The following is a 26,157-nucleotide window of genomic DNA, read 5'->3' as shown; positions in this document are numbered from 1 at the left end:
CTAAAACCGAGCAGCCTAGTCTGAACGTATAGCCCAGCAGAAGAGTGACGCTGTTTTTTTTTTTTTTTTTTTTTTTTTCAGCGCACTTCCACAGCCTATTACGAAACTCTCTTACGCAAAGCGCTTAACATCACGCTGCATGTTTCGTATGCCAGCATCTGACAGTTCTTAACAGCAGGCGAGAGGGCGGTACGGAAGTGGAACACACTATAGTGTTACCCTTACTCTCCTTCACAGAGTTTCACGCATAGGTTGTAGAGGGATGGGGAACGCTATCATAGTTTCGTAACCTTGGCGATCGAATACACAGGTATTCACCATCTCGCTTGCTCTTTCCTCTCGTAGGTTTTGGCTTGGCGGCAATATTGTTCTTGCGGCGGCATACCTGCACGGTTCGCAGAATTGTTATGCTATTTCTGCTGTCTACCCTTCTAAAGCCATAACACTTTCTAATTATTTCGAAGCCCTGGGGGTTTTCAACGTCTGACGAACGCACGCTAGCAAGCTTTGTCGCATCCCTCCAGCGTGGTATTGAGGACTGGTATTGAGGCCGGCGCGGTCGGGAATCGAATCCCTGTCTTCTTGCTTCGGGGCGCGTCGGAAGCCGCCGGTTACGTTGGCTGCGCCGGTGCGCTCGATTATTGACCCTTTTCGCGGCGGTCTCGTGGGCGCTGCCATGTTTGATCACGTGGTGACGCGTCCATTGCTTGCCTCAGCCGCCTCCGTTGCCTCCGCGTTTAAATGCGAGCGCGTGACGCCGGTGCGGCGCAGCAAACCTCCGTTCCGACGCACATCGTCGACGGTGACTGTGTGGACGACACGAAGCTTTGGCCACAGCTTTAGAGGACATGTACGTGCTTTCAGGGCTCATTACGCCTTGTTCAAACGGCGCGAGGAGCGTATACGGTGCTTGTACTAAAGGCGTGGCTAGAAATGTATTCCAAGCTGTCGAAACTTTCCGCTTGTGAATTAAATCCGGATCAGTGTGATTTGCGTTCTTTATTTGGCAAACATTTTGAACCAGCGGCTTGTCATATTTCTCACTTAGTAAAGTTCCTCGGTGCGGCCACTATCTGATTGTTTATTTTCAGCGTAATCACTCGCGGGTGTGCACTGCTGCGATAAATTTGTTCTTGCTGCGCACAAAGCTTGGAATTTAAATGTTCTGTACTTTGCGGTAGCTCCTAGCAAAAACATATTATCGCTAGTCCCTCGCTTGCTCTGATTACCGTCACGAAACATTCAGCTTCCAACATATTCGTGTCTTGTCGGTGTAGTCGCCGTCACTCATGCTTCGGCACATTGATTCAAGTGTGCGCCTATTCACTCACACGTTGGCGATAGGGTGGGCGTAAGTTTTCGTGCGATCGAGTAAGGATGGATGTGTGTAGATAACAGTGCGGGAAACTTGCTATGCCAGTAAGGGGCACTACTTCATTTTGTAACGAGCGGTACCCACTCCCAAGTGCTGACGTTCCGGAGTTGAAGTCCTTTCTTTGGAGGTTAGCTATACAGCGCAGGCGGATGAATTATATTTTTTTTATCCTTGAGGAAAGCTGTGCATCGCGAAGGGCAGCAACACAGGCACCCCTTATGTATAGCAGCGGCGACACAGGTTGATTTCATTCATTAATATGTGAATCACTATTTTTGCTGCAAACTACCACACACGTCTTCCCTTTATCGTTACACATTTCGCAGTATGAATTGGGCACAGTGCATTAGCGCACACCCAGTTGCATTTTCGACAGCTGATCGCACAGTAGCAGAGCAGAAGCAGTAATGGTTTCGTATTCGTGCGCATTCGCTGAGGCAACGTATGGCGGACGGCCGAAAGCGCCATCTCGTTCCTCTAGAGCAAACTGCTATGCGAAAAGGGTCAATAGAGGGGGTCGTTTTCGCCAACGTGACGTAGCGTGGGCGCTCGCGTTACGTCGGCCCTTTAGATAGCGTTGAAGCGAGAGCCAGCGCGAAGGTCAATTTGCTCGCTGCCGCTGGCGCGCTTTCTCACTCCAGCGTTTTGACGAGCTCCCGCGGTCATCGAGCGAGATGTGTTCATGTTTACCTTTGCGGGCGTGACACCGCGCTTGTTTATTTTGTTAGTAAGCGAATATTTACAACTTTATATGGCCGATAAAACTACTACTGTATAGCTGTCTACTAATTTGCTATCGCAATCGATGCTTCGCGTTTCGGGCGAAACTGGAACTTTTTTAATTGAAAATATTTACTTAGACATAAATTGTCTGGGATGAAGGGGCCCACGGCTGATATAACTGTCTGACGAAGGCCCCCCAATCCGTATATTGCAGAGAGGCGGAAAGCAACAAGAACACAGACAATATCTAAACATCAAGAAAAGTAAAAATCTATGCAGAAGGCCACTAAAATATTCACGATATTTTGGGAATATTTTTTTACTAAGGACCTAATCTAGAACCTTCCATGAGTATGATGCGCATGACGCGTGTGAAGTATCACTCGCTGCGACATCACCTAAGCCGCCGGTCTGTGTCTGAACGTTCCAACCCTTCCAATGCGGTTTGAACTGCCTCTGCGAACAGATCCGTATTTTAACAAACTCCCTCCCTTCCTGGACTTGCTTGCGCCAGCTGCAACTTTCCCGGCACTGCACTGTTTTGAGCGGACTATAGGTAGATGTGCGCACGCCGAACCGCTAGCGACGCAGCAACGTTACGGCACGGCCGCAGTTGGGAAACACGTGGCAACAGCCGCGCTATCCGTGTCTAATAGGGCCGCTGTCGGCGGCAGGCTCACCTGAACGAATCGCTTCTTGACGAGCATCGCAGGCTCACAGGCGGCATGCACGACGCCGCCGGCCAGCGTGAGCCCGCACATGTTCGCGCCTAAAAAGAAATAACCGAAATAATCAAAACGAAAAACGGAGTTGGAAAAAGGAGCGAGAGAAACCGCAGCCTGCTTTCGTGCAAATCCTTTCCCCCGCCCTTCGCCGTCTCTTCAACTTGCGGCGTGAGATAGAAGAGCGAAAACAAAAACAATACCCGCTTTGGGGGGCTGGAAGAACGAGAAGGAGTACCGGCGAGAACCTTCAAAGCTTTCGCAGATTCCCGGTCTGCACCACCCGCTCTTCCACTTTCGCTGGCTTCCTCACTTTCACCCGCTCCCTCTTTACGCTGTTCCACCCCACCCCCGAGGGTGGGGGAGGCTTGCGGCTTGTCTGCTGCCTTGTCGCGCAAACCGGCCTGACGTCACGCTGTTTGCGCCACGTGACATTCCCTCTCTCAACCCCGACCTCCGGCGCGGCGCGGCGCGCATATCTCGGCGCGGGCTAGAACGTGGCGGCGGAGTGCCTGAAAGAGGAGACTCGTCTCTCGCTGCCCCTTTCCTCCTCTCAGCATCGCTTGAGCCGAAGAAGAAGAAGCAAAAGCCGAAAGAAGAAGTGCAGCATTGGGAAAGAGAGCGAAAGAAAAGTGAGAAAAGAAAGAAAAGCTCCGAAACGGGAGGGGAGGAGGGCCGGGCTCTTGCCAGCCCCCCTCTTTTACTTCGCTCTCGTGCTGTTGCTGCTTCGTCGGACGAAGACGCTCGTCCGTCGCCGCCGCTCGTATCGTGCTGCTGCCGCCGCCGGCCGGCGCAATGCAAAGGCAACGCGCGCGACTCTCGCGTCGTCTTCTCTGAGGAGACGCCAAGCTCCGAGCGGTGCAACAAACAGTCGAGCGATTCTCTCAGCTACCCGACGCTTCCAAGCGTTTCGGCCAAGTTCCTCTCCACGACTCGGCGCTTCCGGACCAACGGCCGAGCGTGCGAGCCCGTCAACTTGTTTGTGGCTGCCTTGAATTCGTTGGATACGCGACCGCTGGATGCCTGGATCCGCGTCAATCTCGGAGAGATGCGGAGCGTGATGTGATCCCGTCTCGTCGTGATGTGCCGCCGCTGTGCGTGTTAGATTTTCTGTTTGAATCGGCGGAGCTCCTTCTCGAAATTGCCTGTTTCTGCGGTGAAGTTTGTGTGCGTGCGTGTGTAGTGGGGGTGTTTCGGCGTGCGCTTGCGTGTTTCTTTGGTGCCTGCCTGTTGGTTTCGCGCGTCTCGCTTCCTCGAGGGGGTTGCGTACCGTCGAGACATGCTCCCGCCCCGGAGGCTTTCGACCTCGTCGCTGCCTCCTCCGGCCGCCCGGTCTGCGAGCACCAACGGCGGCGGAGGATCCGAATTCGGAAGACGTGAGTCATCCGCCGGGCCCGCACGTGCGGTCGCCGGTCACCTGCAATTTTTACTCTCGCTCTCTCTCGTTTGCTTGCTCGAAAGAGGCGTGCCTTGGACACCGATGTGATATCTCCTGTTCAGGATGAGCATAAAATACGTATAAGTCGTGTTGGAAGTGTACAGATATCATCCGACGTGATCGGAATGTCGCCAGAACTGAGGACGCTGTAAAGCTAGAGGAACGATCGAGAGCGTGAATTCATTTAGGCGCTTCCTTGCTCATGGTGAAATATTCATGACTTGGCTGTCATTTTCTACCGATGGCCAATCTTTCTGTGTTCACGTGCAGCGCAGGGTCGTTGAGAGCAATTACCTTGCCTTGTTCCAAATCACCGAGACACTCCTCAACGGACGCGCCTATTAGAGTCGCTTTTGAAAAGTGCCTATGTATGTAGTGTCTAGTGTGGTGCATATGAGAGTATCCGCATGATGCCTTAGAGTGTCATGTAACAGTTGAAGCTTTAGTGAGTGCGCTGATGAATTGAAAACGGATTGAACTTGCGTGCGCGAAATCGGTTGTTATGCCTGCGAGAGCACCATGTTGGGGCCGTATTCTGAAACGTTCGCCTAGGCGAAATTTCTTTTTTCGCTTTCAGGCGTGCGCCGATTGGCTGTTTTAGCAAAATTGGATGAGCCTATTGGGTGGTTGAGCCCGACGTCATTCAATTTGCTCAACCAGCCAATCAGCGCGCATGCTGATTTCGCCTAGGCGAACGTTTCAGAATACGGCCCCTGCATGGTCGCCGTTTCTTTATTAGTCATGTAACGTTACGAAAGCCCGTAAAATCCTGCGCGGTTTCAGGGCTGAGGGGGCGTGGAAGCGTCTTTAACGCTAGCGTTTACACGTGAGAACGACGCTGTTTCAGTGATGCTTACCGCTGCGGCGGCTTTTCCCGTTTCCTTGAAACGCGGGAAATCTAGACTGGCCATCTCTTGGCACACCGTGAGTAAATGTGTCATCTGCGTGTCTCAGTGCGACAGGGAGCATCGTTCTTCTGTCACGAGGTTGGTGACCCGATCGTTATCTCACCGGGTGCGCTGTTCTGCGGGCCTGGCAGAGCCCCGACTCTGCTTTCACGCAGAAATATACGTAAACGCGGAGGAGGATCTTGTCGACTGATCATTCTGAGAAGAGACTCCTAAACTGTTTTGCTGGCGACATGCGCTAACGGTTTGGCCACCCATGACGTCGCTAAGCTTTTTCCTTGACAAGATTGACACTTAGCTATGTTTTATAGGAGTCGTACGGCATTTGAATTTTTCCTTCGTGAAAATGTCTTCCGGTAAAGGATATGACAGGGTACCAAGCTTTTTTTTTTTTGTACATTTGTAAGTAACCATATTTCTCTTTCGGAAATTGGTAGCCACAGAGACGGAAAACAAGATACTTGCACAAATTGTTTGGCCGGAGCATGTGCGCCTATACATGCTAACATATAGAGGTGGGACGATAATAAAGGGAAGAATACTTCACCAGCAGGTTTGCACGAAACTTGTTGCAGGTAATGCACGATCTTTCAGCAGAGAACTTCTAGTAATGGTAGAGCATTACATGGGAAAACTGTTCTTGATTAGTATAGATGATTATAGCGAAACTATTGCATCAAAATATAAAATAGGGATCTCTGTAAAAAAAAAAAAAAAAAAAAAAAAAGGGAGTAAAGAACGGAAAAACTCCAAATGTTAGCGATGAATGTGCTCGTTCTTTGTTCGTTGTTTTCCTTGCACTGCCTACACCGAAATCAATCGATTCCAACTAAGACAAACCGCTGCTGTTGTTTTCGTTTATTTTCGTTCAATATCAGTTCCTGGTAGCCGACATCCTTAAAGCCACGAAGTCTTAGTATCATACGAACCTTCCGTGCCTTGTTAGGATTACATTGTTAATAGCTGCGGGCAGTTAGGTCAGGCTCAACACATTCGTCTAACCAGACACACCACCTCATTCGGAGCCGCAGGATGATTTAGTTCACGTTAAGGCTTAGAAGGAAATATGGCATGGGCTTTGCGAAGCATAGAATAAAGTCTCGGTTGTGATTCTCGCTTTGCAAAGCCGTCTTAAAGCGGATTTTGTTCACTAATGGAACGTCGATACAGGCCACATATACCCTGACCCTCCTTAAACAATCTAGTTCATATCGTCCCCGTCAAGTGGTGTCTGGCAACAAAAGTTGCCAGCTGTGGATATTACACTGTGGTTTTTGCACTTAGAACCCCAGCAATTAAATTAATCAGTATTGACTTTCGTGTTAGTGCAGTGACAGGCCTGTGATATTTCGTTTTTTTTTTTTTTATAATAAACTTGTGTAATTTCGTCTTCGCCGATGGCTAAGGCACAGCCATCAGTCAACACTGCTCGTCGTGTCCTCGTCGAATACTGCGGAGTGTGGATTCCGCTATTGACTACTTGGCCATAGCCTGGCTGCATTCTGGGCAGCATTTAATGTGAAGCATTGTTCTCCGTGTGCAGCCACTTTTTCGCAGGCGGACGGACGGGTAGGTAGGGTGGGTTATCCTGCCGTTTTCCTGGGCCGATCCCGGTGACAGTGGAGTTCAAAGTTTTGTTCCACAGGGACGACTGGATAGAGAGAGAGAGAGTAAACTTTATGCAAAAGAGCACGCGAGCAAACGTAGCTCCTCCGCTCTGCAGTGGGCATGGTCCCCTCAGTCCAGGAGTCCAGCGGCCTTAGCTGCCCTTCTCGCTCGGTTGACCCGGTTGAGCTGGTCTGTCGAGTCGGAGCTGGACAGCGCTGCCTCCCATTGCCGTGTGGTGGGGTGTATTATGGGTGTGAGCTGTGGCGTGTTTGGGCAAGCCCATACCATGTGGTAAAGCGCTGCGCATTAATCGCAGTGTGGGCGTTTATAGGAATACAGCGCAGGGTGTATGGCGTAGTAGAGACTCAAATGTGGATATGCGTTTGTTTGGCGCTTTCGCCATATTACGGCGTCCTCTCGCGTCAGAGCATTGTGAGGCGGCGGTAGTGTGCTTCGTGAAAGGCAATAGTGTTGTGGGATGTGCGTGTAGGTTAATGGTATAGGCGCTCGGGATGGAACTGCTCGGCGCGGCCCTCTCGCGGCTCCCGGTGCGCATGCGCTCGGGCGTTGTTTACGCTGTTTTCCCACGTACTTTTTAAGCACAATAACTATTTTTGCATTGAAGCTTTAAATAACTGAAACACCAATGCACATTTCATTGCACATTTTGAAAGCGCATATCTTCAAACTTGTTTGATCTTCAGAATTCAGTCCGAATGGATACTACTTGCGAACTGACCGGCTACAATGCGGTAATTGCAATATGTACCGTAATGTAATTAGTTCAAACATTCATTAGCGAAATTTTGGTGATTAGTCGAATATGAATTTGGATTTCTCCTCTAAATAATGTCCGCCTTTTAGAGTGATCCAGCTCTACAAGTAAAGGAATTGTGTTACGTACCACGGGTGATTCTAGAAAATTCCGGTAAAGATTAAGAAATAAACGTATACGTATCTCCGGTGGCTGTAAGTATCGAACACTATTGAATGCACAGAAACAACGCCCGAGTGGCGGCAAGTTTACTGCTGTGGGGAAACTAGTTATAGGAAACAGGCCAAGACCGCTCCAACTATTTAAACTCTATTTGGGGGCGTTGCTGTTGCCGAAGTCACTCTGAGCCCTCGTTTAAACCATCACGATAACCTTAAAACTGAACTATTGGTTTATTAGCGAACAAAAAGAAAGGGGTAAACTAGAAATTCACTCACGTTGTACTAGAAATTCTCTAACCTTAAAGCACTCCGTTTCCAATTTGTATCGACCGTTTCCACGTGCAGAGGCATGTTTCCACAGAGAACCGCCATCTTGTGATGCGCTCAACAAGTGGATTGTACTCTACGTACATTCGACGCGTATGGCTGCGTATTTTAGGATGAATTTAAGCCCGCATTTGTTGCTTTCTGTGTCCCGCGGTTTCTTGCGTTGAAAGCTTGTAAAAGAATTTAATTTGATGTATAATTTACTCTGTTAAAAAATGAATGCTACTTTTCTGATAGAACATTCTATACGGCAACAAATAGAAAGGATAGGAACTTCCGGAAAATATGAGACATTCCTATTGCTCAGTTCAGAGTTCGGCCACACGTTCGAGTAAACGCTGCGGTCGCCAGCTATGCAAATTTGTCGTCACGCAAAAGCAATTGCTCCGGAAATTAGTTGTTATGCTTCATGCTGCTCCTGATCAGCGCAGGATGATCGCAGTAATCTCATGGAGTCTTCGCCATCCACAGATGAATTTTTGCCGAGACGCAAGAACTGCACTGTAAGACTTTTCTAACCCTTCCGATTGACGCTATCAGCGTTTACGCAAACATGAAAGATACAAGTAGTACAGCTACGCAATCGGGCAGATAAACATAAAGATACTGGGGTTTATGAGTCCATAACGCAAAGGTCGCGAATGGTAGCCTTTAGCCGGCGATGATAAATAAACAGAAGTTTCACGACGGGAAGAAAAAAAACGGTGATCTATCGTCGCGGACCGAGATGTCGTGGGTTCGATTTCCAAATTTTGCATGTTTGTGGAACTTTTTCTTCTGGTTTCTTTCTTTGTATTATGTTCGTGTGACGTATTTCCGTGACGGAAATACGTCAGTGAAGTCTTGGTGGACCCCGGCATAAAACACTTTCGTGTTAAAAAAAAGAATCTTTGGGTGCTCCTTTAGCTAACGTACAAAACTGAAACAGTGGTCGTGTGGTCGCTTTGGGATTGGTGAGTCACAAGTTGGCCTGCCTTCATCGCCGACTGGTACTCTTACTTTGCCAATAAGATCACAAGACCTGCACCTTTTTATCCTTAGTTATTTTCGGTTCTGCCCACTTTTTCTACAGATTTTCTTCCCCTTTATCTAGTTTCTGGCAGAGTAGGATGTAGGAGAATATAGGACAGGTAAAGACGGCTTTCTTTTATTAAAAAGCGTTCTCTTTCTACGCTGTTTTACTCTAGCAATACTGCATTCAACTACGGGCTGGTACTTCCTCAAAATATTTCCACCAATTCGTTACACTATACGCTATGCGCAGAAAACATCGGTGCGTGTCATGCATTCAATACCAACATGTGGAGACTTTCCACAAAAAAAAAAAAAACTACAACGACAAGATAACCGATGTCAACGAGGTGTGCTTACTTTCCATTTGCCGCCGTTCATACACCTGACTCACATACGTGACACCATTCCAAATGGTTCCACTAGAAGATAACTGTTGCGAAAACGAATAGAAGTAGTTTCTGACGTGCCCGCAAATTATAGAAGAAAATTACTCAGTATCCGCAATTCTTCATAATCAGATATTGGAACGCAATTTGAATGTCTCTGTGTGATGGCAAAAGTTATCTTAATTTATTAATTTACTTTACGTATCACTCGCAATCGCGATAGCGCGCTTTGACCAAAGACCTCTAAGAGATTAACCTAGATTAACCTATTTCAGATTGCCGAAATCACAAGCCATCGCAGCGGAGGGCGACGCGGGCACTGTTGCAGTTTTTAAGGGCAACAGGCTTGGACAAGCGGCTGTAGCTTGAACACAGTTGCACGTGCAACTGTGCTGTGCCACCTGTGACCGATTGTAATTGTTATCTGTGCTCCTTTCTTTCTCTATCTCTACTTTCCTGCCACTTTACCTCCCGCTCCCCTCTCTCCCCAGCGTAGGGTAGCAAACCGGATCTTCCCATCTGGTTAACCTCCCTGCCTTTCCCCTTTCTTCTGTCTCTCTCTACTTTACGTACGTGCATGCATGCATGCATGCATGCATGCATACATACATACATACATACATACATACATGCATGCATACATACATACATACATACATACATACATACATACATACATACATACATACATACAGATACATACATTCATGCATGCATGCATGCATACATACATACATACATACATACATACATACATACATACATACATACATACATACATACATACATACATACATACATGCATGCATGCATACATACATACATACATACATACATACATACATACATACATACATACAATACATACATACATACATACATACATACATACACACACACACACATACATGCATACATACCTTACATACAGCAATAAGTGCGGCTCGACAACTTTGTGCACATCGCGCTGTTACCTCCATGTTCGATGCGTGCGGTGTGCCTAAAAATACTGGCAATTTTTGTTATCAATGTACATGAAATAAGCATCCAAATTATGCCTACTTTTCTCAAAAATGGTTGTCTGCGCTCTTCTGGTCTGTAGTTACATATTGTTCCTTGAGAAACCGAATCCTGTTTTACCGTAATGAGTTTACCACCTCATGCAAATATGTGCAGTAATTCGGCATACCTACATTTTTTCTTATGCTATCATTATCTGTATTGCAGGGAAGTGTAACCATTTCTCTCAAAAAAAGAAACTTCACAATGTAGGTTTATAACGGGCATCTTGGTATTTGGCTAGTTATTACATTGGGGCCTTTCACCGTAGAAAGCGCAATAATCTATTTGATACGCGGGCCCGTCTTTCTCATTATTTGTGTGTGTGGGCGGAGTATAATTCAGAACGCAGATAGCAGTGTTTTACCGCAGACAGCTATTACAATACGGAAAGTGCAGAAACGTAATGAAAGAGTGGAATTATGCTTTGATTAACTCCTAATTGATCTAGGCAAGAAAGGAAAATGAGTTTTGTTGATTTCTATTCCTTACCTAAAGTACTCTTTTCTTTATTTGCGATTGCAGGTATTCTTCGGAAGGTAACAACTGTCAAAACGTGGCAAATTCAAGTTGTAAAGACGTTAGTTGCGTATGCTGCTATTTCAAGATGATTTCTTGCACGTTTATGTAACTTTTGTGTATGTTTGTCTTTGAGTGACATCTCTATCTCTACTTTCCTGTCACTTTACCTCCCCTCTCTCCCCAGCGTAGGGTAGCAAACCGTATCTTCCACTCCGGTTAACTTCCCTGCCTTTCCCTTTTCTCTCTCTCTGTCTTTGTTTACCGGTGACTTTCACGTTTAAAACCGCACTTCCGGGAATACACGTACCGTGAGGCGTTTTCTAGTCTGGGCGTAGCGCGGAGTTCTAAGTAAAGTGAACGCGGGATGCTTCTACGTGCTTCCCCTTCTCCGCTTCCGGTCTTGGCGTTCAGCCAAAGAATTGCCGTGCGGAGTTCTTTATCACAGGGACCGCTGCAGCGCCGTGGTATAGGGGTAAACGATCTGGAAAAAACACGATGCACACATTACGCGCCAGCGCACGTCGTGGTGTAGTCGGACGCAGAATCGCTGTCTTATGTCACTTGTAATGCGAAGAGAAGGGAAGCGCGAGCTCTCGTTTCCCCCAATTTCCTCCCGGGTTTAACCGCAGAGCGTGCTCTGTAATCTCCTCGTTGAGCGCGACCTCTTAAAAAAAAGAAGAAGAAACAGGAAAAGCTACGAAGGGGGTGGTTCAAAAGTCACACTCTCTCTCTCTCTCTCTCTCTCTGTAATTTCGCACTCGTTATTAGAGGAGAAGAGTTCGCCTGTTTACGATGTAGCCGCCCAAATTTCCAACACACTTTGTTTAGCCGAATTATTACTTTACTTGGGCGGTCTATGTTGAGGTTTGTCGTGGATGTTTGGAAGCAGGTTCTTCTCGAGTTATGCTTTTGCGTGCCTCCGTAAAATTGTGTGTCAAGTCAGAAGGCTTCAGAAACCACTCGATACATATAGCGACGCCCGTGACGCCGTAAGACCGCGAAACCGCATCAACGCACACTCACCCTATAGATCAAAAGCAGCCTGAGGGAGGCTATAGGCTGATGTTCTTCACTGACGTACATGTACGTTGCAACGTTCTCTCTGAGATCCTTCGTTGCTGCATTCTTTAATTATCGCTCACTATACATCATTTGAATAAAGTGTATAGTTGAGCTCAATATCTGGCGCCTTTAATTTCACTACAATGTGCGGTAACGTTCCAAAATTAACTATCATTGTTTCGCAATCGTCTTGGCGTTGTGACCACCTGCTACCCAGTGTCCATTGGCTGTGGCATTGCGCTGCTGAAACCGAGGTCCTGGGTTCGATCACAGCCACTGCGGCTGCATTTCCTTAGCGGCTAAATGCGAAAACACTTGTGTGCTTAGTTTTAGGTGACGCTAAAAAAACCCAACGTCGTGAAAATTTGGTGACCCCCCCCCCCCCTCTACGGCGTGCGATATTGGGGCGCAAAGCACCAGAATTTTATTTCGTGCCGGCGTGTGTATTGCCTTACACCAGACTTTCATTGACAAACCGGCGTCGCCGCCAAGCAGGCTGAATGCCGAAACAAGAGAGAGAGAAACAAAAGAGCAATTGTTACTTTACACAAACAAGTGCATGCTGCAAGCCCCCAAAACAGCGTAGACTTCTAAACGGGACAGCTATAAATCCCCACGTCTCGTATTCCACACACACACACGTGCAGCGTCAGGCCTCCAGTGCCGCTGCAGCGAACAAGTTGTTGCGACAGCACGCGAGTGAAATGCATTCGCCAGTTATACACGTACGACGAACAACGCGGGCGATCAAGCGGCTCGCACGCACGACCGTTCCGCTTCGCTACCCAAGCGTCGTTCATGGAAACACGGCACACACACTTTATCTTGCTCTTCTTGTGTTCCCGTTTCAATTCCGCATATTTATTCTTTATATACACCTCGCTGGATATAACGCCGGAATTGCTTTTTTCATACACGCGCCTCATTGAAAAACATGCGGTTGTCAGTTGCGCGTAGAGAGAGCCTGCCACGTGGAGCTGGCGTTTCTCGATCACACGAACGAAGCCTTCGTAAACTTTCGGGGCCGCACTCGTCCGACAAGGAGAAGACACCGACGGAATTACCGCGTCATGTCGACGTAGAGGCATGCGCGCATGCCAGCGAGACGACATTTGCAAGCTGCGCCGCGGCTGAGCGAATTTCCGAAGGGCGTTTTCGGAGACTCTCGTATGCAGGCGGCCATGTTGCGCCTCGATCCGCGCACTGAACGGGAACGAGCTTCGTGTCGCACAGCGTCAAACGACGCAGCAAGGCCGCCGCGCGTTGCATTTATCGCGACCCTGAGAGTAGTTCACTGCACGCTGCAGAGAGAAGCCGCAGATTGTGACGTCACGAAAATGTAGCGGTTGCGGCCGCCTGTTTTTCTCTTTCTTTTTCTAACCTAACCTAAGGTGGCCTAACCTTTCGCCTGCGCTTTCGCCTTATTTCGTCTTTCGCCTTTTTCGGCTTTCGCCTTTTTCGGCTTTCGCCTTTTTTCGCCTTTTTCTAAATCTCTTTCGCCTGCCCGAAAGCGCAGGCGAAAGAGATTTAGAAAAAAGACAACTGTGTTCTCGCGAAAGGCTACACGAGGATACAGCGTTACTTAATGGCGATGTTTCTGTTTTTTTTTTCTCATTTATTGTTATCATTATTATTTTTTGTGGTGAATCGCTGATAGGAGTTTGTGAATAGCAGTTTTGGAAACCAAATCAAATACGAATCGAATAGTGCGCAAAATGAATCGAATATCAAATACTTGTCGAATAGTTTTCGGGTAACACTACCTTATTGAGCGTCGTTTGTAAAAAAAAAGAAAGAAAAAAAGAAAAAAAAACGCAGTAAGTGGAGCATTGGAACCAAACAAGGAATTCCTTCGCGTACTCAGAACTGATTGGTGAAAACGAATGATAGCAGCTTAGCCGGAAAAGCCTGGAACCACGAGTGACATATAGCAGTGCTCCACTACGTAAGCTTCTATTGTTTTATGTCTACTGTAGGATTCAAAAACCGAACTGAAATAGGGCACTATCCGATTCATTATTCGAAAATTACGAATGTTTGCACACCCTTATTCACGGATTTACTTTATTAGTGCATGACACACAGCTAAGAAGTTACAGTGCAAAGGTACACGGTTACGTCCTGAAGTAAAGCGTGTCGGTAGGACCTCAGCAAGAAGCAGCACAAAAAGTTTAAGTGCAAGAAACGCTGATAGTTGGTAGCTGAAGTAACTAAAAAAATCATCATCACTAGCCGCAGAGATTATGTGCCGATACTGCTGAATTTACCAGTGTCGGGTGGTACCATAAACTACGAAATATAATCTTCCCATAGAGCTGCTGAAAGGAATGACCGTTGGAACAGCTTACTACAATGCGCGTTGGTGACATTGTCGAAAAAAAAAAAGGAAAACGGTGCATATGCAAAACCATACTCTGAATGTTATATAGCTTATATTTGTTGGCAGAAAAATAAAGCACTGACTGAACGTATGATGACGCTTCCCTTCCGCCTCTATTGCATTTCCTTATCGCTCTCTGTCCATCGATAATATTGTTTTCTATATCCGCCTTCCTCTAGTTTTCATACTTTTAAGCGGAGGCAGTTCGTGGTAACAGACGCGCTCGATCGATAATGTATGCGTGTTTCCTCGGTATCCTGGCATAACTGGATCGTTTGGAGTTCGTAACTAGATGAAATTAGGGCATGTTAGGGGTGATAGGTGGGCAAGTTTTGAAGAGTGGGCGTTAAGTGAATTTTGCTCATCCCTCGTTTTTTTGCCGGTGTAGAGGCAGTGTATAAAACGCTTAGAAGTTTCCCCGCTGCTCTTAAAAATCAGAAATTGCAGCAATTTTATGCTTACACAGATTGGGGGCGATGTTATTAGTGATTTTGTACCGAAATCTTCATTTCTCTAGGCTAACTAATTGCTTTGAAAATATTTACCGAATGCTCGTTTCTCCCTTGGAAGCGAGTAGCTGATTATCCCGCTCTCCTCGGTGAACTAAACGAGGCACGTTGTTCATATGTAGTTGAAAGACTGAGAATATTGTGGGTGATGTACAACCACTGTTTAAACTGTGTAGGTTAATTACCGCCTTTGTTGGAAAGTGTTAATTAGAATCGTACTTTACAAACCGCGTAGGAAGTTTCCTCGATGTCCTCAAAGAACTCAATACGCAACAAAGTTGAATTTACGCGGGAATAAGGTGCATGTTATGCGTGATGCGCAGGCAACTGTTTCAAAAGTGTTAATTACAGTCCTTTACAAAATTGCCCCAACAAAAAAGTAGTTGAATAGTTAGTACGGTGGTTATCCCTTATGTATGTCGGTGTCCAGATAAAACACTACATCACACCAAGCTCACGTTTGGTTAAAATGGGTCGGTGGGTTGCTTGAATGTGCGGCAAAACTTCAACATTCTATGCTCGATTATGAGCTTCTCAAATAATTACTCAGACCCCCCCCCCCCCCCTACACACACTATTTTCGCGCTTTGTAGCAGGTGCCCACGGTATCTCTGGCGAACCAAACAAGTGACATTGCTTATATGTCGCGGAAATAGGCGGCGGCTGGTTATGGATTATGTGCAGACGGCTATAGTTCAATGCCTGTGAATTAATTATAGACTTTGGAGTAAATTACACACCCAAGCGCTCCGGAGTGTTTCATGTGTGTTCTGTGCACGGTCGCAGAATGTAGCCCAAAATCTTGAAAGAATACCTTCCGCCAAAAGAAATTTCGTGCAACTCAGGGGGAACATCTGAGCTGATGAGTAAGCGAAGTTAAATGTGCGTGAATTCATTACAAGCTTTGTAACAAGTTCTTTAAGCAAGTGCTCAAGAGGGCTACTCAGCGTCATCCGCAATGCTTCCCAGTGTCACGTGATAAACATACGTCAGAGCGATTTCGCATTTGATGAAAGTGGGAGGCGTGTTAAGCGGAATGTGTTGCGATATGTCTTTTTTTTTGTTTCTCGCTTATTTGTACGCTTTGCTAATAGTTAATCAATACCCGTGTTATTCATAATTTCATGGATTACACACGGCGCACGCAGCGTCCTTGGTGAACTAAACGGGTAACCTTGTTTACATATCGCCGAAGTATACGGGCAGATTAACGGTGATGACCCGCCGTGGTTGCTTAGTGGTTATGTTCTTGGGCTGTTGACCATGAGGTTGCGGAATCAAATCCCTGCGACGGCGGCCGAATTTCGATGGGGGCGAAATGCAGAAAACACCGGTGTGCTTAGATTTAGGTGCACGTTAAAGAACCGCAGGTGGTCCAAGTTATTCCGGAGTCCCTCCACTACGGCGTGCCTCATAATCAGATGGTGGTTTTTGGTACGTCCACCCCCATAATGTAATTTTTTTCTGAATTGACGGTGATGTGTAGGCAAAGTGTGTGGATTAAATGGTTAAATATACAGCTGTTACAGGAAATTACCTAAGCGGCCAAGAGCATTATATATATATATATATATATATATATATATATATATATATATATATATATATATAGATGTGTGTGTGTGTGTGTGTATTTATCCAATTTCATTTTCATTAATTGATCATTTCTGGAATTCCATTAGTAACTACAAGTAATTTCTCCTAGGTGGTCCTTGGTGTCATTGTTTGTTGGCTTCTATGATATATATATATATATATATATATATATATATATATATATATATAAAGAAATACACGCCCTACGCACGTACTGTGTATCCTCACAATCCGCCTTTTTCACGGCCCGACGGCGCATGCGCCCTGCCCTGGCGGATTAGTCGCGAAACGTTTTGGAAGGGTCGCGTGCGCGGCCGTGCAGCCCCATCTCGGGGAAACGTCCCCCGAAAAAAAAAAAAAAAAAGCACTCGGACGCGCGCTACTGACAACTCGTGCCGTGTACCGCGTTGAAACTCCACTGGTAGCTCGACGTCAGTGCAGTACTGAAAGTGTGCGTAGCGTAAGACTGACTTTGGTACTGCGACGGGCTTTCTTGTCGACGGCACCGATAAAATCACCGTGCCTATACCATCGTTCGACCGAAACCCGCGCGATAGGCCGTTGAACCGATAACGCGATAGCCGCAACGCCTTCGCTGGTATATATAAATAATCGCGCTCAAAGTGAGTCAAAACATGCCTACAAAATTGAAAGGTTGAAATGCGCAAGGCTTCGCCTCTCAAGCCGTGCACATGAAGTTTGAGCCAATGTTGATTTCAGCGAAGCTTAGGCCTGGCTCCGTCGAGTTCGTGCACCCGCTTCCGGCAGACCTGTACTGAAAAGTAAGCAAGTTAGGACGAAAGAAACTGCTTTTATAGTTCAGTTCTGGCCTTAGCGATTTGAAATTAACTACTCTTCGCTTCGCACGGCGCGTACACAATAATCTGCAAGCGGCGACACAGCGCTGTGCCCAACGGCTGTGCCAACATCTGTAGGTCACCGTTCCCGTAGGCTGCCGCTCGTATTCGCAACGTAGATGGGTCGGTTTGTACGTGTTGGTATGCTCACGCATTTCTTAATTCCTGAGATGTACTGTTTATCTCTGCGTCAAACGTGAAACAAGAGACGGTACATTCGGTACAGCAGCATAAACAGCCGCCTCACTCATTTATATACCATCGGTATCAGCGATGGCATCCGCGTTTTTGCGGGAGAACAACACGGCCTTTAAATGAGCGCTTATGTGAGCACATTTTTCTATAATTATGTTTTATTACACGCGCAAACTAAGTATAATGAAGTTAAAGAAAAGCGAGAATCAGTAATAAATAAACAGCCCAATATATGTAATAAAGTCGCCGTTGTTAAATTGGCTCAACCGCTCATACTGACTCGTCTCACGGTGGAACAACGCGGCTCATATGAGCAGGTATGTTTGTTTTATTCGATGTTTTGACTTTTTTTTTCATATCAGCGATGCACCTTTTCCCAATTTTTGACACTAACAACGATCTGTGGCTGTAGATGTCGATGTAAACAAGCGCACCGCTTTGCTAAATCCGACGCGGAAGGCTGCGTGCTCGAAAATTTCTTATTTATGCAAAATGTCTAAAGAAATGTGCAAAAAGAATTGAAAAAAAATCGAGGTGCAAGTGCAGGAGTCAGCGACAACAAACTCTAAGGCCCAACCGCATGCACGCGATATTCAAGCGACAGCGACGCGACAGGCACACCCTGTCGCGCTGTCGTGTCGCGGCGTGGAGCAACCACATGAACGCGACATCGCGAAAAAGAGTAGCGACGGATTTACATTGTTGTGCGAATAAATGTTATCGTGCGCGCGTAAAGAAATAGCAATTCTATCAGAAGGTCAATGTTTTATCTAGACCTAGCTAAAATATGCTATCATCCCCAGCGAAAACCCGTCCCATGCATCCCCAGTGGAACTCCATCCCATGCCGCCAGCGTAAGGTGCTGTGGCGCCATCTGTTGAGTAAAACTTAAAACACTTTCTCGGCTCTCGGTGGCGTCTCAGGCCTAACAGCGTCAAAACAAAACAACCGATCTCAATAATAACGACAAGAGAGCGCCGATACTTAGTCTTCAGCTAGCGATGAGGTGAAGTGATAACTGATTGTACTATTTATTTTTTTGCTGTCACAGCAGAGAGCAAGTTGCAAGAGCGAATTCAGATCGAAGCGGGCAGACTGATTGCTGCCATGTTGTTGTGCAATCGCTGTCCCCAACGGATGTCGTCGCGCTGACTTCCGGGCGACAAGCGATATTTTCTGGCTGGCCAGAAACCAGCGACACGACCTGCGACAGCGACGGATAGCCCTCCGCGACGGCAAAACCTGTCGCTCGTCGCCTGTCGCTGTCGCTCGAAAATCGCGTGCATGTGGTTGGGCCTTAAAGCAGCCGCGCCGGCAGAGGGTACTCGGCGTACCTTTATAGGCCACACTATAAACAAAACAGCGCTATCACGCCTGCTCACCCTATATATATAGTTGGTGAGTGCTACGTCGCTTCCAGGAACGACATGCTGCCCCGCAGAAGCCATTAATAATTATTCGCGATCCACGAAATGCACAACCGATGCGCACTCAACAAGGGCGCAGGTTCACAAATCAACCGGCGAAAGCCCCGGCACCCTACCAAAACGTTTCCGGTGGCGTGCGGCAGAGGGCAGCACAGGAAAATGAAAAAGGCGGATTGTTGTTACGACGGTATTGCACCGTGCACCCTCATATTGTTTGCAATATGTAAAAAAAAGATGTAAAAAAAGAAAAACTGCTGTCGTTACTCAGGTTAAACTAGTCTTGATAATAATATAAGTGATCAATAATATAAGTTAGTTGTAATTATAAATTAGTTGTGGCTTTCAACGTGAATTTCTTCAAATATACCGTATATACAGTGCTGTTTCATGAAGGTTAAGCTCACTGCCCGGATGAACTAAAATTACCACCGACACCTAATTTGGCGGAAACGCGGGGAACATCATGACTGATCTGCATGCGAAGTTCGATGCGTGTAGGTGAAGCACGGTCTTATCGAAGCGCTAGAAAGCGCTGTTTGGTTTGGTATGCGGGCAACGCTTCAAACTGGAGGGTCATATGCGGGCAACGTTTTAGAATGCGTGGCTTAATTACAGGCAACTGAATCTCTTGATGCAACTGCTCGAAAGAAACAGCTTCGCTGGAAATTGGCTGTGAATCTTCCAGGTCGCACAAGTCTGCTGTCTTTTTAAATTGAATCTATGCTCACTGCGCTTACAGTGTGTCTTCTGGAAGCACCGTCTTCTTCTTTCCTTCATTTCTTCCTTCTCTTTCCTTACTTTTTTTTTGCTACTTGCTGTGAAAGTAGTTAGGACATTTCATCCAGCTTTCCGAACGTCTATCGCAGGCACCAGTATCCTGTTTATCTCGCAAAGAGCACTTCATTTCTCCTTTTCCATGATTCCATCCAGCTTCGGCGATGTCTAATCGTCGTCATGCCCTTCCCATCGGAGTCGTCCTCGTCGCCAAGCCTTCATTGGAAGCGTCGTGCCGTCTTCGGTGGTCACCGTTGCCGCAGAGTGGTCGCTATCGTTGTCATTGGCGGGCTATGGCTGTCTTTGTGGATTTCCTTGGCTTGCCTTCGAGTTGCCTTGTGGAATTTATTGTGTACTTCTGCCGTGATTGCTGCTCAGAGTTGCGCAAGTCTCACTGCGCATTTATCGCTGAATGTGCGAAGAGCCGTGAACTCAGCGTTATGGGCAGAGGATAAAGGAAACGTCTTTTAATTTATTGTCTGCCTTTGGCGCCCGTGAGCGCTACGTCCTTGCGCGTCAGTGTCAAACAATTAGAGTTCTTGAGCTATGACTGATAGCGTGTCAGGTTATTTGTTTCTTCATTAGCGTTCTCGCATTGGTATTGCGATGGTTCTTGGGCACACGCCGGAGATTGTATATTTGCTATTTGCAGTAATAAAATTTCAGTTGTTAGTTACAGCCTCGTCCCGTCGTCTTCTTGCTTGTGTGTGCGTTGCGTTTTTCGCCGTTTTTCACCTTTCAATCACTGCTGTGGCCTCATGTCGCCCCGTCTCACTAAATTCTCGCTTTTCAAATCGTGGATATCGTAGTCCACTCCACGTTTAATTGGTTTGTGAAGCGAGAAGGAACACTTCCACTGCGCATGACTGGCTCTAGAATGTGGCTAGATTTTATGAGTCACACTGAGGATACTCTACAGCGCAGATGGTTTTTCAGTTCTTGCTGTTTCCATTTGTATTTTTAAGGCCAATGACGGCGTCTTTAGTCAGCTGGATGAAAACTATGGGAATCTCGGGCAACGTCTTGCTTTTCAAACATACTTTCATCGGTGAACGTGGTCTTCGCGTACGCATTGGAAGCATAGTTAGCGAGAACCGACGCACATTTCTCGGTGTCCCCCTGTAGAATTGTCTCCCTTGGGCATGTTGCACCTCCCCTGCTTCTCAAATTCAGTGATTCTGGAAGACCTAGAAAATGGGCTGTGTTTTCAGACTCAAAACCGGCATTACAGTGCATGCAGTCAGTTCTCCGACGCGGCTGTCATGAACAGTTGACATACGAAACCGTGAAATTTCACCATCACGTCCAACAAAAAGGCCACGGGGTTGTCTTTCAATGGGTACCTGGTCATTGTGGAATCAGTGGCAATGATTCCGCAGATAACGCTGCTCGCTACATCACACCAAGAAGAGCTCAGCGTTCCAATTCCGCTTTCGAGGACAGACGCCGCAAGGCAGCTTCGACACCAGGCACGCAGTCTCTCACTGACCAAGTGGAACTCGCCAAACTTACGACTTACACGACTGCATCAATTGAAACCCCTCACTGCAACTCCGACCTCCATTCGGACTTCCTCGACGTGAAGCTTCGCTTCTCTGTCGCCTTTGGTTAGGAGTTGCCTTCACAAAGGCATATTCTACACTATTTGGAGTGACTGACAGTGCAGCATGCGAGGTCTGTGGCTCCGACGAAACTATCGACCACCTGCTGTGCCACTGTCCACGATATGCCCCAGAAAGACAAGAACTTGCTAACGCGCTAAAAAAACTGGACAATCGGACACTTTCCGTGCAGGTGCTACTGGAACACCGCCCCCATCGCTCGTCGGCCCATAAAGCGGTGAAGCCACTTTTGGGCTTATTGAGGACGACAGGTCCTCAATAAGACTATTAGTGCAATAACACAGCCGTCAGCGAACTCACCGCTAATTTCCCTTCTTTCCTTCCCTCCTCTCTCTCCCTATCATCTTTGTGTTCCCCTTTCCCATTCCCCCGGTGTAGGGTAGCCAACCGGACGTTATTCTGGTTAACCTCCCTGCCTTCTGCCTTTCTCTTTCCTCCTTCTCCCCTGCTTCTCAACATCACCTCGGTTACTCTCCCAATGGCAGTTGGTTGCAGTCGCACGTCCCCTGCTAAGTACACTAATTGTCTTCGGTCTCAAAAGTAGCAACGAAGGCAACGAACTGATCCTCCTAACTTTCTATTCCCGGGCTGTACTAAATACGATTGAGGCATTATTTTTCTTCTTCGGCACGCTGTATGCATGGTGCTGGAGAACTTGTACGTAAATAACCCCAAGCATATCTACACGTATACTAAAACGGGTTGGTCAGCTTGGACTCTGAAAGCTATGTCGCTTGATATTATACATCCCGCCCCTCGGTGCTATACATGGTATGGCCGTTTGGACCCCCTGGTCTCTTCATACTATTGCAAAGAGTGCCACCATTGCTGCTGCTTTTAAACTGAGGAATGCACCCGCGCAGATCGCCATCGTATACTCTCGTACTTGAAGTGGGCAATTCATAAACTACCGTGTCGCGTGCATGCCTCCAAAATAAATGTTTTGTCGTCAACCGTTCCCTTAAAGAAACTGCGAAAGAACGGATGAAAAAAAAATTACTCCATCTCCCGCTAAAGGGAACCATGTTTGGATGCGAAGGAGCCGGGAGATTGTTAGCTTGAGCGGGAGATGGTTTCGCGGCAGCGGCCCGAGCGTTCATCGCGGCGCTGCACAGGAGAGAGAATGAGGCGCGCGCGCTCCGTCATTTTCATTCCGCGGAACTACCGTGGCGCCCCCAGTGGGGTATGCAGCTGTCGCACCACCTCTCGTGCGCGCTGCTCCGGATTCCTAGAGGAGAGAGGGGGAGAGGACGCGCATGCGCTGTTGGGGTGTGGGACGCCGCGGGACGCAGGAGGGACGGACGAAGCCCCCGCCATAAGCTGCTTCGCATCTACAAAATTGTCGCAGTTTCACCCAAAAGGCGAAGCATCAATTGCGATAGCAAATTAGTAGAGAGCTATACGGAGTAAGGATAGTAGTTTTGTCAGCTGTATAAACTTGAACATGCACCAGCAATAGCAACGCGCAGAACTGTTGTCGACGCCGTCGGCGTTTTGCCCGCGTTCTCACCGAACGCGCGCGGCGTTCGGTGCCTCTGGGGGCGGCTCGGAGGTTTTCGACGAGATCATAACGGGAAACTCGTCAAGCAGCCTCGGAAATCTTACCCGCTTTCTCGCCTCGCAACGTTTTATTGCGATAGCAATTATATGGACACTCAAAAGCAGATTTCTGCCGTCGCCGTCGCCGTCGCCGTGAGGTTCCGTATGACGTCAATGGAGATGAAATCGTCGCCGCGCGCCGAACGCTGTATGTGCGAATGAAAAGGCGCGAGGGGCGCGCGCTTTCACGGGGAGTGAACGCACGGCGGAGAACAAACGCGCGTTCTGCGCCGTGCTCCCTTAAGGGCAGCAGAAGTAGGCGTCTCTTTCCTCCTTTACAATCACCATATATGTAGAGCAAACGCGCCTTCTTCCGACGCGCGAGAGGCCATGGGGGAGGGGGGGGAGGCGAAGTTTAGCTGCGGCACCAAGTGCCTATTTATATCAGAGGCTCCGGCAACATTCACCACCGCCGCACGCATTTTGAACGAACGCGCGCAAAACGCCGACGGCGTCGACAACAGTTCTGCGTGTTGCCGGTGCTGCTGCATGTCCAAGTTTATACAGCTGATAAAGCTAATATCATTACTCCGTATAGCTAGCTCTACAAATTTGCTATCGCAATTGATGCTTCGCCTTTCAGGTGAAACTGCGATAACTTTTTACATAAATACGCATTTGGTGCCGCAGCTAAACGTCGCCGCCCTCCCTTCCCCCAACGGCCTTTCGCGCGACGGAAGAAGTCGCGTTTGCTCTCTATATATACGGTGATTGTAAAGGAGGAAAGAGACGCTTAATTCTGCAGCCCTTCAGGGAGCACGGCGCAGAACGCGCCTTTGCTCTCCGACCTGCGTTCGCTCCCCGTGAAAGCGCGCGTCCCTCGCACCCTTTCACTCGCACATACAGCGTCCGGAGCACGGCGACGATTTCATCGTCATTGACGTCATACGGAACCTCACGGCGACGGCGACGCCGACGGCAGAAATCCGCTTTGGAGTGTCCATACAATAAAAGTCACAGGCCTGCGCGGCACAGTCACAGTGTAGGCTGGAGGAGCGGCTCCATTGGAGCTCTATTTTCGGCACCAAGCACTGCAAGGTCTTCGCGGCGAAGTCTCTTCGCGTCGGTTTCGCGGGGACGATCTGAACTGCCCGCCCGGCGTCGACGGCGAGCTGCGGTCTGCCGAGCCCGACGTTGCCTGGTTGCAGCCGCGCGCGTATAGCTCTACGATTCGCTTCTTCAGCAACTGTTCCTACCTTGCGAGGAGGCGCCACAAAGTGTACCGAAGAGGTAAAATAACGCTTCAACGGATACATTGACATGTTCGTGCCCCTGGTAACAAAAGAGTGCTAATGAAACGATATGACGGCAGCCAAGAGCCAGGGCTCAATTTGTCGCCACTTCTGTTTGCTTTGGGCACCGCCGCGTAATTGCCTTGTGGTACAAAGACAACGGCACGGAAGCCGCATTCCCACGTTAAGTATATGTAATATATATATATATATATATATATGTTGTGGTGATGGCAACCAAGTGGGGGATATAGAACCCCTCATCTGGTTCTGCAAGCGCTTTTGTTCTCAAGGAAAGAGACTTGCGAACAACATGACAAGAGGTTTTTCTCACGAGTGTGGCGGGACATTCCAGCACCACCTAGGCTATTGTCAATAGTCTAGGTGTTTTGTGTCACCTCCCGTCTCATGGGTCTGGTCCGCGGTTGATCAGGCGATGGACCTATCGCCCATCAGCAGCCAAACTTACCTAGAAACGCACGCGGTGTGAGCTTGTTTGTCGACCCATCCCCTCGATTCCGGAGCGTGCAGACATTCACATATGTACATACCTATAATGCAGCAGAAATACTACAACGAGCTTGAATCACTTGTGTATATTTTTTCGAAAACGTTTATTTGCATTATGTACTCACCACAAAACGGAAGTTCATTTCGACATTACAAAACGTAAATACTCAAAACCGCAAGACCTGGAAGTGGCCTTGTGTAGCGTACGTTTTGTGTCGGGCTGAGCTGAGGCTAAGTATTGGGCAACAGATTTGGAAGAAAATTCGAAGCGACCAGTTTCTGCATCCCATTGTATTCCCAAAACTGCAGTTGATTCCCTTGATCCACCTTACACTTGCTCCTCCTGGTTGTCGAAAATGTTGTGTAGTTTCTGGTTCTTGCTCTTTCATTTTCGGAAATTCATTCCTGCATCTCTCATAATTGCCTTCGATCGCTCACAGACGCCCAGACCTTCTTCGAATGTCTTCGCACTCACCAGTAAATCGTCTACATAAACAGCCTTCTTCAGAATAGAAGCGAACGCTTTGTCCTCACAAGCGTTGTCCAAGTGGTGATGAACAGACCTTTTTTAGCACACGGAAGTAAAGAAAACAGCTGACGTAATGCGGCGGAATATTTCCAAAACTTGGAATTCTACGCATTTACGCGCCAAAACCATGATTTATGAGGCACGCTGTATTGGGGACTCCGGATTTTGACCACCAGAGGATCTTTCACGTGTCCCCAATGCACGGGCATGTTTCGCATTTTGCCCCATCGTAATGCGGCCGCCGTGGCTGGGATTTGATCCCGGGACCTCGTGCCTAGCCGCCCAATACCATAGCCGCTAAGCCACCGCGGTGGTTCTTTCCGAAACTTATGGCAAGATGTTTGCATTTTGTAACAAATAAGCCATTTATTTGCTCTGAGAGTCTTGGTAGCTTTGGGAATTCTCACCTACCATCCATGACAGCTGCTCTGTTGCTCTCTTTGGAAGGTTAGGCAGGCGTATACTGTATTGCACGCTTACGGGACACCAGCTTTGCGGATTGCGGACGCAATGCATTTGCTATGGGATCAATTACACGTTGTGTATTGGCCATGGAAAAAAAAATGTGGTTGATCCCTCTTATATAGGAATCGGTATAGAACACGAAAGTGAAACGTGTCTTCACAGAAGTAGTGTAATGTTTATTGCACATTGATATATAATGTCTATTGGTGTTTTGTGGCTAAAGCGCCCTTAGGCGTTGATGCACCCACGCTGACGCCTGGTGGCACGTCTCCTCCATCACGACTACCAACGTCGATGACCATGAGCAACCGTCGTGCATATGGAAGCTGCACTACGCTGCACACGCTAGCACAACGCGAAAGACGAAGCACGTAACTGACAC

At 47.7% G+C, this 26,157-nt stretch overlaps 1 protein-coding gene across 11 annotated transcripts in view; it reads left to right on the top strand.

The window, feature by feature from the left end:
- The window catches only part of LOC119441640 (coiled-coil domain-containing protein AGAP005037-like), a 320,692-nt gene that overhangs the window by 39,291 nt on the left and 255,244 nt on the right, over positions 1-26,157 (top strand). For 2 of the 11 annotated variants that reach the window (XM_049661485.1, XM_049661484.1), the window contains exon 1: positions 3,975-4,196. The exons of the other annotated variants lie outside the window; for them this stretch is intronic. In XM_049661485.1, the coding sequence (XP_049517442.1) occupies positions 4,100-4,196 (97 nt within the window). In that variant the 5' untranslated portion in view covers positions 3,975-4,099. Of the gene's footprint in view, positions 1-3,974; positions 4,197-26,157 lie in introns of those variants that run through there. 11 annotated transcript variants of the gene reach the window in all.

This window comes from Dermacentor silvarum, chromosome 2 (assembly GCF_013339745.2).
Source record: "Dermacentor silvarum isolate Dsil-2018 chromosome 2, BIME_Dsil_1.4, whole genome shotgun sequence".
Lineage (NCBI taxonomy): Eukaryota > Metazoa > Arthropoda > Arachnida > Ixodida > Ixodidae > Dermacentor > Dermacentor silvarum.
This window is presented reverse-complemented; position numbering and strand designations above follow the sequence as displayed.